The sequence below is a fragment of the Cryphonectria parasitica genome (genome assembly GCF_011745365.1).
Source record: "Cryphonectria parasitica EP155 unplaced genomic scaffold M406scaffold_2, whole genome shotgun sequence".
Lineage (NCBI taxonomy): Eukaryota > Fungi > Ascomycota > Sordariomycetes > Diaporthales > Cryphonectriaceae > Cryphonectria > Cryphonectria parasitica.
Window position 1 is genome coordinate 4,513,985 of NW_024468910.1, and position 16,241 is coordinate 4,530,225.

Here is a 16,241-nt window from a genome sequence, read left to right on the forward strand (position 1 = left end):
TCAAGAAGTTGGAAGTTGATGGACCAGAAGGTGAGGTCAGAGTTTTGGGAAAGAAGAGGAGTGCGCGTTGATATATGTTGTAGCTGAAGAGTCGAGCGCAGGCGAGGAGGGGTGTGTTGCTTCTAGTTGAGAGGTACCTATGTACCACCAACAGAAGGGGGGGGGGATACCCTTGTCGCTGGTCTATCTGTTGGTACGATGTACTCTGGACCCACCACCTTCTCAACCCTCGCCAGGTATCTATCTGGGGTCTTTCTGGGCTGGTCCACACCTAGATTCTAATTCGAACGGTCTGGTCCGGGGGTAGGTCGAGGGGGTGATTTGTGTAAGGGCAAAAGCAGATGAAAGAGGAAACAAGCGACAAGAAGATCAACAACCAACTCAAGAGAAATGACAAAAAAAGAAAAGAAAGAGAAAAAAAATTAAAGACTGGGGGATTGGTAACTGGGAAAGACGACAGACGTTGGGGAGTGCTGAGCTGAGAGCTGTGGCTCGCACCATGATCTGTTCCCCCGTCGACCCTCTCCTCTGCTGGCGTGTCGAATCCATCGACACTGATTTTCTTCTTCTTTTTCTTCCTCTTCTTGTCTCTTTCTTTCTTTTTTTTTTTTTTTTTTTTTTTTTTTGCGTTTTAGTCCACTGTAAGCACGAGCAAGAATGAGAGCGAACGACTGGCTGAGTGACTGAAAGTGGTGACAAGAATAGTAGCAAGATCGTGGAGCAGAGGCGATCCAGGTTGGTGCTCAGCTAGTTTAGGCTCCCGAAACATCGATAGGGTATGGGGAAAAGGTAAAATTGAACAAGCAAGGCCTGCGGGATGGCTATGGCTCCGGGCTAGAGAGGAGAGTGAGCGCTCGATATCTCAGCCTCAGCAGAGAAAGAAGGAGGGGGGAAAAAGGTACCCCCTTCTCAGAAGCACCAGCACTACTAGAGAGATACTATGGTAGCTAAGCGCAGCGGCCGCACACCCTCAGTGGCAGCGAGAAGCTAGCGAGGGCCTAGAGACGAGATGATGGGCAAACTGGGGAGGTACCAAAGTACACCCAGCAAAGTCCGTACCCCATGTACCTCTCATGCCTTGCACAGTGTCGCATGGCAGTAAGCACAGGGAAAATCCCTGTTCATACACCAAGTACCAGCCCCAGGGAGTCCATGTCCCACAGTACAAGGTACGTACCTTGGGCGGAAAGGCATCTATCTGCCTTGATAGCAAAGGAACGGGCAACGGCAAGGCACTCTGCCGGGACGGGGGCCTGTGGACTTCAACAGGGAACAGAGGCGAGGAAGCGATGACAAGGGCTTAGGGGCCAGGGGAAAGATGGCGCCTGAGTTTGTACAGCCAGGCAGACAGGCAGGGGACCGGCCGCCGTCCGCCTCTCTGGATCTACAGGAGCCTACGACGGGAGGACTGTAGAGTTGAGAAGAGGTGACTTGAAAGCAAGTACGGACAAGCGGAAAAATTACTCTTGATCACAGTCCTTCACGGCCCTGCCGTCCACCGCTGTTGCCGACCTGTGCTGTCTGTAGGGTACAGTTGTGAAGTTTGTTGGCAGCAAGAAGTGTGGACCAGCATGTCCCCTCCCCACTCACCAGGATGAGGACAAAAGGACACTGGGCCGCGGTGGGAAACTAGGACCAGGGCTCAATTGCAGAACCCAGGGCTCAGGTGCTGGTGGGTACACTGCTCTTTTGCTTCTGTTCTGCTGCTGGAGATCCAGGGATGCAGCCAGGGCTCCGTAGCCGGTTGGTGCAGGCATGGGACTGAATTGGGTGTGAGTACCCATACGATTAGTACAAGGTGCTACCATACTTACTATGGTTATATGCATGTTGTAGTACTTACGGCACCAACAGGACTCTGGACTTAAGGACTTCGGCATGAGCTGGCACCCACCCACCCGGCGACAGTAGTCCGTACACCTACTACTGCTGCTGCTGCTGCTGGCTGCCATGCCAGTAGCGAAAGAGGAGTGGGAATTACGTGTTATGCGCTGTACGAGGAAGTCCAGTGTGGACGAAGCGCGAGAATTGATTCTCAGGGCCCACAACCTAGACACAGATCCTGTGCTATGATGTACCCCATCGCAGACGGTATTGCCATGTCCGGTCCGCCTTTTCTGCGCTGATTTCTGGAGAGAGCACCAGCCGGAAGGCGGAGGATTTACGCCGCTGCTTGTGCTTAGTTGCTGGCACAAGCGCAGCAAAAAGGGACAGGGCCAGACATTGGCGGATGACTGTGCCGCCATGGCAGTGGGGGGATGGTCCAAAGTCGAGCCGAGTCGAGCCGAGTCGCTCCGCTCCGCTAAGGACAGGTGACTGAACTGATCGAACTGAACTGGAATTCAATGAACAAATGACTAGCTGGCTGAGATTGGGCCCTTTCGAGGGTGATGTCATGTGTGTAAAGACAACAAGCAGGCTCTCGAGACGAAGCTTCACATTGGACTTCGATGGGGCCAGAAATGAATGGGTGGGATGGATGGACCCCTGCTTCATCTCTGGGCCAGTGTCGTCTTCGCGAGAGGGAAAGTACTGCGCAGCTCATCATCGATTGCCTGGGTACCAGCTGCCTGTGCGACCCTGGCGCTAATCCAGCAAGCGAAAGGCAATGCCAACTGACTGAGATCATAGGACCCGTCCCAAGCCTAACGCAGCTCTCGTGTGATCACAGACAAAGTCTTCGGGACCGACTGCTGAGAGTTCAAAAATAGGTCCAGGAAAGAACGGAAGAGAGGGAAGCTATGAGGGTAAATCGGGTCAATTGTAGGAACAAACCATGATGGACACCAGGCATCGAAATTTCCCACAGTCTGTTTGGTTGTTCGTTGAAACCGTTGCACGGGCAATGGGGCTGGGAGGGTTCCATAGGACTAGGCAGTTACTATACAGTATTATGGTACCACAATTCTCTTACTGCCAAAAAAAATAAAATAACAGCAGGGAAGTGGCTGTGGGGAAGGCTGGGAAGGACCCAAGTACAGCACCGCTAAGGCGATGCCCCGTAACTCATCATGTCCCTGTTCACCTCGCTATTCACTGTCTGGTACTAGTGTATCCCTCTCGTGTCGCCTAGTCGGTACTTACCGCCCAGGTGGGACACAAACATCCGCCCGCGCCTGCTCCTTCGCCGGCAGTCACTCTACTACCCAGAAATACCGTTACTTTCACATAGCTCTATAGTCTACGGGACTAATAGACGCCGTGGACCAGGATAGTGGGGATGCATGAAATATGACACTCAAGAGATGCCTACTATATCCTCGCGACCAATGATGGCAGTGATCTCAGTTTGAGGGGATATACATCTGAAAAATCATGGCTTAGGCTGATTTGCGGCCCTGGTGGACATCTCGTGATACGTACCACGGAAACCTGAGCGACCGCGGCACCAAAACACAAAGAAAAAGAAAGAAAATGGCTTGTTAGTATTACGGACAGTCTCGTTGCCTGTCTCTGCGCGTTGAGGTTGAGAATGTTGGACTGTGAAATGAAAAGGGTCAGACACTCAACACGGTACTCAAAAACAATACTACAATACAACGTATACAATCCCATGATATTAACCCACCTGACTATGCCCAAAACAGATATTGTATCGACACATTCTGGCCCCTGCCTACCACCACCACCACCACCACCTAGCAGAATAGAATGTAGTACTGGACGTGTTTCCTACATGTGGCGGTGTCATCACATAGTAAAAAAAGCTGAGACATGGGATTAAACTGCCTACAAGAAGGGGGGCGGGGTCGCAATCCTCACTACGACATTCTATACCGAGCAAACCGCGTATCTGTGTCAAGGGTGAGAGACAACACGATTTGCTTCAGGTACAGTGGGTGTGCAGCATCCACGTGGATGTACAAGGCAAGCATCCACACAGGTCAGGGAAGAGGAGGTTTCCTTTTTTGAACAGGATCATGATCTTATCAATGACCAGATGTTCCGTCGAGCCCTAATCGGTGCATAGGGTGTATGAACAAATCCAGGCGACGATCTTCTGCGAGGCTCAAACAGGTTGGGCAGGTGGATACTAGAATAGTCTCAATCCGGACGAGAGCGTGCTGCGTCGCCTCGATATTGCGGGAGGAGCCACCTGAGGATGACCTCTCGGCATTTAATGTTCTAATCTAAGATGTGAGCAACAACGATTCGCATCCCGTTGTTCTTCTTTGTTCCCTTTCCCGCTTTGACCCCCCCGTCCCTAGGTCTCTCTCGTGGGCTCTCGTCCAGCTGTCGGTCCCGAGCTTACAGCGACGTCGCATTCCGCATGGAAGCCCACTCACCCGGTCTGAGAACGTACCTGCTATGATTACGTGCCCTGCTTTCTACAACGTTCCAGGTTAAGCCACGTGGTGGGTGAGATGGATATTGCGGTGAAGTAGAGAGACTTTCTCAATTAGAAGCAAAGGCAAGGATCTGTTGTCGACAAAAAAAAATGGGTGAGAAATGAGTAGAATGGCACATATCATACGCCGTGCCGTACCAACAATTGCTTGTTAGACAGGTTGAGATGATGAAACCCTACTGTGTGATCAGGCACCATCTACAGACATGGTCAATTGATTTCATAATCGATCCATGTCCAGAGCGGACGGGCCTTCTGAAAAAGGACAGGGGACGTCTTTCCCAAGCAATTTGAATCTTTGTAGATAGGATAGGTCGCCCCCGCCGTTTTGAGAGTTTGGGGGGGGGTAGGGGAAGTGGTTGTGGAAGGTGGTTGGGTGCGGTCCTTCCTCCTAAGCGCAAGGGGCTGGCAATGGTGGTAACTTTCAAAATGCCCTTTTGAGACTGGGGCTGTATTGCACCACCACCAATTTTGCGAGCACTCCCACATTTTGGTCACTGATCGCATAACTGCCTCATTTCCTCACAACTCACCGGGTTCCCATCCTTCTCGTCAGAGGTTGAGATCTCATGCACCCCTTGTGGTTCACATCACATTTATCGAATTGTCTGGGCCATGACTTCGAATCGCATCTCGTTCTGAGGAGTGACTTCGTTCATACCAGAGGCAGGGCGTGTTAGGCGCGATGCATCCTGGCAGTCCCATGTCACCACCACGATCGTCGTTCTCAAGTCATGCACACGCCAGCACTAAGAACTGGAATCAGCATCATCGTCATGTCACTAGCACCAACATCGCCACAAACAGCGCCACTATCACTCTCAGCCTCGAGTTGTCTCAGTCTGACGGCCCCAGTGGTGGGACCCCAGAAGCCGCCTCTAGCTACTACTACTGGGCCTGCCAAAGGTCGCTGTGCCGTGAATCCGCTTTGCAAAGGACGCCCTGGGCCCCATACAGCGCAGGCTCTTGGCTGTACCCCTTGTTCAGGTCGCCGCCTGATCTTTACCTCAAAATTAAAGCGTACCATGGAAATATCAGCATACCCTGATCGCTTCAAGGGTCCCCGACTCGACTGCCGGGCCCGAGTCTCCTACGGCACCGATGTTCTCGTCCGAGTGTATGCACTCTAATACTACAATGCATAACACGCCTGGGCAGCTCACCTCATGGGGCACCTAGAGACGTGCCCACCACCGCAATTCCCGGTCTGCCGGTACCGAGGTCTCACCACGAGCTGGTCTTCAGGGTGCAACATCTAGGAGAGAGGTCTTTGTTTATCACGGTATATCGGCAATTACCAGGAGAAGCCCTAGCATCTAGCTCCATCAGCAAGCTCGACACCTAAATGCCCATCATCTCGTCACTGATCCGCGGGATACCTACTTTTTTGGTCCTCCACAACCAACAGCCCTTCAATCCCTGTCTTCCACACAGAGCCGCGACTTGTGCACCCAGCGAGACCTCGCAGACCATTACCAGGCCGTTGTGCTGGGGCGCCTGACCTGCAGCTGAGATGAAACAAGCGGGGCACATTTCCCAACCAGTACGGTGGTTGGGTGCCTGCATAGCCAACCAGGGCACATTGGAGCCCGTGTGTCTGTTCCCCATTCTCTCGCAAGATGAGTTGACTGGGGGGCGCTGGGGCTTTCTCATCTTGATCCCCTACTAAGGCATCTCCGCGTGGGAGCGATTAGGTCCGCTCCCGTGTGGCATCTGTTCCTTGCCGTCGACCTGCTGCCGGAGATTCCCCAACTATTCTCGTCCTTTGTGGCACCTTCGAACGGCACCAAGCTCGAGTTCACCATGGTGTTGTTATTATTGGTAAAGACGGCGGCGCCATCGACGCAAGATGCGGGCGTACGTGTGCGGGAGAGTGTGAGACTGAGAGCGCTAGGCTGCTTCTGGAAGATCACATGCGGTCACAGCACTGTTGGAACACTACAGTGGTACCTAAGGAGATTAGGGGACACTCCCCTAGACGTCATTTTGCCGCTCCTCAACGGTCCCTTTAACGCAATCTGAAAAGGGACTTGCCCTGAGCAGCACCAACATTTGTGCCCTGCGAAGTGGTAACGAGAATGGACCTGGCGGTGTGGGTCTTTTCCTCTGTCATTACTCGGACACAAAATTCAAGGAGAGACCTTCTGACTCTTTTCTGGCCGGCCAGGTTCGCACCATCAGAGGCCCTTGCTAGCACGGGGTACAAAAAAAAACAACAAAAAAGCCAGATCGGCCATGGCTAACGCGCCTCATCGAACCACTTCGACATCATCGTCGCAAAGGATGCTCAGGCAGCTGTGAGGGGAAAATGAGTGATAGCCAGCGTCGTGCTGACCGGGATGTGAAAACACAACTGGGAAGTAAGAGAGGCATACGATTGACCTGCACGGGTGACCATGGTTGTATCAGTCGACATGGCGACAACCGGACGATAGCCAAAGCACTCATTGTCATTCAGTGTAATGCTGCCATTGGGTGCGGAAAATACGGACAGCCCCTCCGGCTTCCCAGGGTAACCAGGGGACCACGAGGCGGTCCTCTCCACTTCTAATGCTAGGTACGGCGCATTATGGTCCGCGGAACGATACTGCAGCGAGTACCGGAGCACCTGCTGCGTGTACTATGGTATTATGTACAGTGGGCGCGCCGTCTGATTCGACACCGCAGGCTCGCTCCCCATGCCTCGGGCCCTACGCATGCTGTCATCGAGATACCCTGGCCTTCGCAAAATGTACCCTGTTGTCCTTCTCTTTTGATGAGATTGCGCGAGGCGGCCGTCCTGGCACACCCCCCCTCTCCCTTCCCTTTTGAGGATGCGATATGCGCTAGCTCATTTCGAGAACGCCCTGTTCATCAGTGGCTGTCGCTGGGCACCGGGCCAAGCACCAGCTCTGCCGCCTGCTCCGCACATGGTACAAGTTTCCCATCCCATTCAGTTCGCGAGCCGGACCCGAAGACTCTCGAGTCGATGCGGGTCGTCCGAGCGGAATCATCAGATTGCGGGTACTGTACGGCAAGCCTCATTTCAAGCACCCAGGCACCCTGGAATTTTGCCCGAAAGCTGGCAGCCTAATGCCACCCACAATGGCTCACAACTCAGCTTGGTGTGGCTGATCACTAGATGCCAACCTGCATCGGACCTCAAGATGCGAGACAGTGTCGTATTGCGTCAAGATGCACATGCGCCTACCTCGTGGGACCTACAGCAGTGCTGCAGCGCGCTGCAGCTTGATCTCCAGGAGGGGCCCTGAGTGTCGTCGCATCACACCCACCAGCGCTACCCAGGAGGCAGATTTGAAAATCTGGAGAGACTGGGGGGAGGAGCAGGGGTCTGCCGAGTCTCGTCGACACAGTGTTCCCGAGGGGCTGGACAAGGGCTTGACCAGGGCTGACGGAGGATGAAGCGACCCTGCCGACATCCCGCCAAAACTTGCAACAAGCGGTTTGATAGACAAACCTTGTTCGTCGCACGTCTGAACGACGATGGCCAGGCCAGGAATATGAGAGTCGTCCACGCGGCTGCGGCAATTCCTTCAAGGGAAACAGCCCTTTCAGTGTAGTTGCATCGAGGGCACCACTATGCTTCGAGAACTTTGTGATGATGGCTTCGATTCCTTCCCCTGTGGTGGCTTACATCGGCCATTCCTGTCCCGCCTTTCGCTACCTCCACTCTCTCTGTCTCTCTCACCTATCGGCTGGCGGTCTCTCCGGTGCGTTACTCTTGAACGTGCTCTGTCGGCTTCAAGATTCCATTCGCCCTAGGAGTCTCCCCTGTTCAAGCCCTAGGCAGTTGGTCCTCTCACCTCACCTCACCTAATCCCGCTGGCGTGTGCTTCTCACGGTGTATGACAATGCTATCAGGTCTGCTTCAGTAGCGCTGAGCACGTAATGAAGCGCAGGTTCCCAATTGGCTTTGAGTCCAAACCTATAATCGACAGCGCGGGAGAGGGGCAGTGGGGGCTCCATTAGAAGTTTCGGATGTCCAGGACCAGGTCGCAATGGTGAGACCCCTGCATTGCTTGCTGGACGCTGCAGCGATCCCTGCTGTCAGTCTACACTACCAAACCAGCCAGCCAGTTAACCTCACAGCGGCAAGGCTGGCGCAGAAGACAGCCCGGCCTGACCCAGCTGCACCGCGCTTGTTCTGCACACCAGCATCAGCCGATCTAGCCGCGCAACCGTCACACACACAGCCTTTGCAGTGCTACTAAGTTCCAAGGCACACACACACATACACAGAGAGAGAGAACTACACCTACCTAACAACGTCCTACGGGCACTATCTTTAGACCAGCCCTCCACATCGCAGATGGACTAAGAGCTACTACGGCATGATCGCCGTTCTCATTGCATCATGTCGATATACCGTGGAGGGTTGCCCCTCGTCAGAGATGCCGTGTTGGCTGATTTGATCCCATCAGAACGATACAGCAGGCATGGTAGAGAGATTGGTAGTAAAAACCCTGTTGCTTGTCCGCAACATGCGTCTCTTGAGAACTGCAGGGTGCTTACTACTATATACCACCATAGTATGCCAGTGGTGGGGACCGATGTTTTCCGAAAGGCGCCCCTTTGCCCTGAACAATTTATCTGCCGGGATCGCGCTGCGGGCCGGGGCGCTGTCGAGTAACTCCAACATGGGGACCCTCTGATGCCCACCAAGCGAAATAGACTCCAGCCGGGGACCATTGGCGATCATGGCGCGCGGCAGCAAGCGGGGACTTCACGAGTCGCGTACGGACACCGCTGCGGACACTAGTGGAACGATCTCCCAGAGCGAGAACCGACATTGGCTCAAGTCCGGTGACCCGCAAGCTGCAACGGCCTTGACTGCCAGGACTACTATAATGGGTACCACTAGTACAGGACCCGTGGTACTACTGCTGCCACTACTACCAACATTACTACTACTTGCGTATTAGGCACCTCTACGGGAAACTGACAGCTCATGCTATTCTTAGCATCGGCCAGACTTGCACGGGCTCGACAAACCCGCCAGAGTTCTGACCGGATCTGGTTCGTAGAGAAAACGAGATTGAACCAACAACCAGGAACGGAACATCTCAAGATCAACTGGTCCCCGGTATGACAAGGTACTATAAAGATTATGGTGGTCAGCCCGTAATTTGTTGTGCGTCGTTGGGTGCAAGCGATAACCGGGACAGACACCTTTGGCCATTCGTGGAAGCATGCCGAGCAGCAGGTTGTTGAGTGTCGTTATTGTTGTTGTTGTTGTTGTTGGGAGGGGGGGGGGGCGCAGAGAGAGGTGTGTGTGTGTATGTGTGCGTATGTGTCTTTGTGCGTGCCTCAATGGCAGCGACAGTGTGGCTTAGCACAGCGACACAAGAGTTGTGCGCTTACGATGACTTCGCTTTCCAGCCTGTCAGGCTACACAGCCGTTCCGCAGCGTGGCACAATGCTTATGCCCCTACGTTTTTGTGTAACCAAGAGGCTTACAGTGTATGCCCTAGCCGCGGGTGGTGTACGGGCTGTGGACGAGACGGCGTCGCACTTTGGTCCATTTTGCCCTCCGCACAGGTCCCAGAACGGCAAATGCCTCGTCCACCACCGTGCTATCGCGAATTGGGATGCTGATCTTATTAGCTAGCGCACGATACAGTCCAGCTCGGCCCACACTGAGTCTATTTTGCTCGTCCTGTGTGGGGACGACGAAGAGGCAGAGCTCGTTGTCCAACGGAAGACCCTTCTCGTCCTCGCAACTGGAAGCGATTGAGTGTGTGCACTATGGTAATGACAATATGGTCATGTACTATGTGGTACCTACCTGAAGAGCTGGTTTATGTACAGTACTTTCTAAAAGAGTGGACAACGCCAGTCTGGTCTGGGATGCAGGACAGTGTCGCATACCAATTGGGTCTGGGACGAGAACCCCCCCCCCCCTCTTACCATGCTACCATAGTACTTTGGTACGACACAGAGAGACCCAGAAAAGCCAGGCACGCCAGTCAATCACAGACACCCTGCGACGCGAAAGAGTTCTATGGGTCCATACTGCACGGGCCCAGACCAGGGAGCAAGAAAGACGAGCAAAAAAAATTGTTAGTGTCACCGACAAGGCGTCACAAACAGCGCCGAGCGCTGCGCAACGCCCTCGCACAACCAGGCGAAGTTTGGCGACGCAGCCGCCACTTTCTGCTGGCACACAAGGGCAGCACCGGCGACGTGGTAACGCACAGTTGCGGTGACGATGCATGCGATAGCAACACGTAAGGCGGTACGCAGATGGCTCTTTTGCCCGTGACCCATACCCACGGTAAAGGTGGTGACACACACCTGCATCATTCATGACTGCATCACACACTGCTGGCAGAGCGAAGGATCGCTGGCGTGAGAGGGTCCTCCCGTCTGGCCACCTGGGAGATGCGTGTCAAGCCCTACAGGGCTCTCTGCCGCCTCGACCAAAGCATGTGCAGCACATGTTGCTGCTGATCGTCCACACCCCCTTCCTCCTCTCGTGCCCCCCCCCCCTTCTGTGGTTTTTTGCGTGACAAGAAATCACTGATGCAGCCAATGATGGTCAAACGCCACACATCTGGGCGTCAGCAGCACGCTACTGTATATTCCCCCCCTTTTTTTTCTCTTGTTTTCTTTTTCTCTTCTCGATGGTTGCATCCTGTCCGCCCTGCGATGCCGCGCCAGATCTCTGATGGGCGTTGTATGAATATGCCCGAGACTCCTTTGGCGCCGCGTCGCACGGCACGGGATCGGTATGGCTGTCAAGTCAGTCTTTCCCCTTTTTTTCTTCTCTTCTTTGGTCATCGCGATGCGGTGTGATGCAGTGGCATCTGCTACGTAGAACTGCGGATGTGCGGCGCCAGTCCCGTGGAGGCATGGATTTCCAATCACTGGCTGCTTGCTGTGACGGCGGCTTGCAAGGGTTGTGGGGCCCTTGCTCTCTATCTCTGCGGTGCCTAGTCTGGAGAAGAGAAAGAGAGAGAGGAAAGATGCCAAGACAAGGGCAACCCTACGTGTTCGAAGATTGTGCGATGCTTGACCGACTGGACGGGGGGTCCCACCACTACTGTGTGTATGTAAGATGATTGGATCAGGAACGATACTTGGAACTTGGTCCGGGGACCACGGCGGTCGCGAGGGTTGTCACCTTTGAGGGCAAGCATGAACTCGCTCCAGCAAATTCCCTGGTGGACTCCTCTCTCGTTGTCGGACCGGTCGCATTCTGTTGCAGTTGGTCCCATACAACATTACAAGTACTAGGATGCTCAGTAAGGTGAACCCGAGGAGGCTGGTCCCGTGATTTGCACTGCTGCTACGTTGGGGGCCGGGTTCGAGAATCTTATGCCCCAGTTGGGTCAGGGTCACTGGGCCCATGGTATCATCGGTTCTTACGGACCGCTTACCATATGTGGGGACTCTCCGCTCATTTCTCCCTTGTATCGAAATCTGCCCAGGGGAAATCTTGGACACAAGGAGAAAGCGTGGGAGAAAGAGGAGAAGAAAAAAATAAAAAAATAAGGGGAGAAAGTCAAAAATGATTAAGGGAAAAACCTAAAAAACGGGGTCTAGGGGGTTAACTCAGATCTCGGGTTTTGGACGAGGTCAGGGAGAGAGAGATCCAGAGAAGGGGTTCAGGATCCTTCACAGATCTCGTTACGCTGGCTGACATCAGCGGAGGAACGTATTAATCTATCCGCGAGCCCTTTCGATGCCGAGTCCGAAATGGACCGCCGGATGAAACGAATGACTGGTACAAACGCCGGATAATCCGCCCGGGCGCCAGAGCGAGGAGATCGGACAACAACGAAAGCCGGTGTATAGCTTGGGGGCAGCCCACTATCGTGCCAGGAGGCTCGCATTCGCATTTCGCACCGAGAAACTCTCTTTCTCTCTTTCTCGCCATGTATGAAGTGGCATTCGCTTCGGTGTTCGCTGCAGCAGAAGGAGAAGAGAAGAAAGAGGGAGGGGGGGGGGGGCTTGTCCCCCATCGACTTGTGACCCTCAACCGCTGCGACCATCAAGAAACCGGAAGACCCCTTTTTTGGAGAACATGACCTTTCCCAAGCCCAGCCAAGCCAGCAGCACATGCAGGCGACAAGAAAGTGAGGGAGAGAGGGAGAGAGACAAAACATGTCCATATGGCATGTGAGATTTGGAGCTGCGCGATTTGCGCTTAGCAGACCCTCCATCATACGATTGGGGAGACGGCACAAGAAATTAGCCACGGATTTACAAAGCATCAGAGAAATGCGACCCGAGACGGCAGTCCTTCGTCCCCACAGGCCTACAGTGGGTGATGATGGGAGGAGCAGACGACTCAGGCACCTCCCCGCAGTTTTTTGGAGGGGGGCCACCCTCTTCTCCCCCCCCCCCTCCCTTTCAATGTCGTCCCACACCATGCTGCACGGACATCTGGCGAGTTCCAGCCCTATGAGTACCACATCCCTCGACAACAAGAACTGCGTCTATGTTTGTGTGTGTGTGGAAAGAGTGATGAGATGGTGTGCAGATGCCGTGTCTCTGCCGACTTGTGCGCGGAACAGGACTAAACGCCTCCTACGTATTGTGGCTGCTTGGCGAATGCTGCAAGGCCTGAAAAGAAGCTTGACAGGAGATACTTAGAATGTCTATCTCGCTCTCTCTCTCTCTCTCTCTCTGTGTGTGTGTGTGTGTATGTGGTGTGCCCTGTCTCGCCCATGTCCCGCCATAGAGGGTGGAAATAAGGGGGAGTCTCTTGGGTTCTATGCACTGTTGTACCAGATACTATGGTCCTCTGGTTTTTAGGGTCCAACCGCAACCACTGAGACGAGGGCCTCTTTGCTTGTGAAGGCCATGACATCCTGGCCTAGCTCTTGTCTCTGCCTCTTTTTTAACTTTTTTTACCTTTAATTCATACTTACGCAATGGACAACGTATGTACTGTGGTACTGCCAAAGCCCACAGTTACAATCATTACTATGATCGCATGTTACGCTGACTGGGTTCTTTTGTAGACCCCTGGACCCTGCGAATCAAAACTTGGGGAGGATGGGACGTGTGAACCGCGGCGGAGCCCTTGAAGCAAAAGTGATCGACCGCACTTTTGAGGTTCGACGACCACCCGTGCCGATATGGGAAATGTCCTTCTCTCTGTAAGTGTCCCTACTTGGCTTTTGTTTATTTTTTCTCTTCTCTTTCTGCTGAGCTTTGGCCTTGTCACTTCTTGTCTCAAGGCTAGAGACTTACTTGTAGGGCTGTGCTACAAGTCTGGGGATCCTTTCCTTCTGGCCCGGCAGGCTTGTTGTTGTTTTCTTCGAGAACATGCATGAATGCAGATATGCAGGCAGAACAGGAAAAAGCCACGAGCCAGCAGAGCCAGCCAATGAGCCCGCCTGCTGACATATACTGACTGCATACTTGTGTACTATGTATTTCAGTCGAACCACTACCAACTACTATGGTATCATCAAGGGTCCCACCGCAGTGTGTAGGAGCCGCCAGCAGGGGCAGAGCCTGGCTGTACTGACTTGTCAGTCACTCAGTCACCGTAACCGTCATGATCGTCATCAACAGAAGCGCATCATCTACCATTAGTCGTTGCCACTGTACTTTGGCTTAGACCTTGTGTGTGAGATGAGACCTTTTTCGGGGGCCCAATGCGTCAAGGGGATGACGGGGCCAACAGCAATTCTTTCCGAGCCGATGTGTTCGCTTGTGAGAATACGGGGGGGGGGGGGGCAATGCACACCATACACGTACAGAGAGAGAGAGACATAGAGAGCACACTGTATGTACCCTGATGTCAGAAACCCCCCTCCCCCTATTACCTTGGTTTTTACAATGTACCAAGAAGCAGCAGGGCTGACGGAAAACCCCCTCTTCCCCACTTGTATTTGTTTTCTTGCTTACCAGACGTCAGAAAAGATACGCGTATCAAAAGATATGACCGTATCGGGTCTCCATAGGACCGATCAGCTATGATCTAGCGGTATGTATGTAATGGTTAGTGAGTGAGTGAGTGGGTGTTGGTTGGTTGGCAGGCAAAGGGCAGGCAGACCACACCACTTGTGGCCTCTAATTTGGCCCTCATGCAGCTTGTCTTTGAGGCGAGAAGTGTTTGGGGGGGGGGGGGGAGGTGTGCCTGTCTGTTCTTAGATGCATAGGCTCCGGCGCAGATGAACGCCCTAAGCTGTGGTTCCCTCCAAAGTATTCCTAAAAAAGAGAGAAGGACGGTGTGCAGCGCATGCTATTCGCCAATTCTCGAGCTTGGCCCCCAATCTCCTCTCTCTCTCTCTCTCTCTGTGTGTGTGTGTCTCTGTGTCTCGTGAGTTTTGAAAGTATTCCTCGACTTGCTGTGACACACACGTGCATGCTCTTGCCGCCCCGCCGCCGTACGAGGAGGAGAAACACTCCACAATGATGAGCGCTGCGTGGCGGCTCTCTGTACGTGCTGGCTTACTACCTCGCTCTTCCTTCCTCGTTCTCTCTCTCTCTCTCTATCTCTGTCTCTCTTTTCGTGTTGTGTATCAAAGGTATGCCATTGTTTTGTTTGTTACCCCCCTCCCAACTCTTCTCTCTCTTTTTCCTCGTCCCCTCCTCCTTCTCGGACCCGAACACTAGGGACCAGACCCAGATAATTATCCGAACCGTGTCCGAGTATGACCTGCCACTCCCGCCGCCGCCACCACAATCACCACCGGAGACTTATTTGATTCTTCATTTTTGTTTAATTATTGCTTCGTGATATCCATTCACCCGTCTTGGGCTTGTCGCAGTACTTGCTTTCCTGTTCTTGGGACAATTTACACATTCACATAGTACTCAGAAGCCTAGATACTTGAACTTGCCTCCTCCTTCCCCCGGCCCCCGGCCCCCACCCTTACGGGTCTTGGCTGGGCACGATGCAGACCAAGTGGGCGGCGACCTAAGCCTTGTGGTGTGCAGAGTGCCGTTTTGAGTGGTGAAGTGAGTAGATGAAAAGAGGAGTGGGTGAGAGTTTCGGGTGTCCTTTTGGGGATATTGAATGTACTTGGTAGGGTGTAGACTTGGGGGAAATAGAACATATCTTGGTTTCAATGGCTTGCATGTATCCACGTGTACTTGTGTGTGTGTGTGCGTGTGTCAAACCGAAGATTGCAGCAGCCATCAGCAGTAGCAGCAGCAGCAGCAGCGGCAGGCCCAGCTTACGGTAATACACGTGCAAGCACGCGAAATCTTGGAGAGGGAGGGGGGCAGAGAGTGGTGGGTGCTTGTGTCGTCGCACCAAAGGCAAAGATGACGGTGGTACAGCGCTCTTCCTTCAGCCTTACGATGCTCCAGATGACTGCAGGACAGAAGAAAGATAGATGGAGAAAGGAATAAGAAAAAAAAGGGGGGTCAGAACCGTCAGTGGTGGTGCTACTTACGCACACCACCCTCTTTCTTTTTTCTTCTTTCTTGGTTTACTGCTGACGACCTCCACTCAACGATTCCCTTTCATATGTCGGGTTTTATCGATGATGGTGGTGGTGGTGATGGGGTCATTATTTGCTTCGGCATCTTGGCACTCCGGTTCAGCATGTCAAAAGTAGATATGGGTGAGAATGAGAAAATATAAATTGCATAAGAGAGAAGAAGAAGCATGTGTGCTGAGGCTGAGGGGTAGAGTGTACAGGCAAACGCCGGTCCCAAAAAGAACCTTATTTGTGTCACACACACCCTCTCTCACTCACTCTCACTTTCTCCTCAAATCTCATCTTCACCTGGTAGAGATGACCAAAGAAATATCATAGCTCACATATTACTTACTGTATGAGAACCTCAAAAACAAGTACCTGCTCACAATGGCCCCAGCTATCATGTATGTACTATAGTATGTGCTACTCCGCGCACCCCGAAAGTGGCTCCCAGCTCTTAGCACCGCGACAATTTGCGCCCGTGGCCCCCTCTTTGCCCAGAC

The 16,241-nt window shown here is 53.2% G+C and overlaps 1 protein-coding gene across 1 annotated transcript; it reads right to left on the bottom strand.

Annotated features, from left to right (window-relative positions):
* Positions 1-5,236: 5,236 nt before the first annotated feature.
* Positions 5,237-6,153, bottom strand: M406DRAFT_327575 (uncharacterized protein; the record flags this gene model as incomplete). Its single annotated transcript, XM_040920226.1, has 5 exons — positions 5,237-5,326; positions 5,392-5,480; positions 5,540-5,603; positions 5,732-5,850; positions 6,015-6,153. The coding sequence occupies 5 exons, from the start codon at positions 6,151-6,153 to the stop codon at positions 5,237-5,239; spliced, it is 501 nt and encodes a 166-aa protein (XP_040780133.1).
* Positions 6,154-16,241: the final 10,088 nt, after the last annotated feature.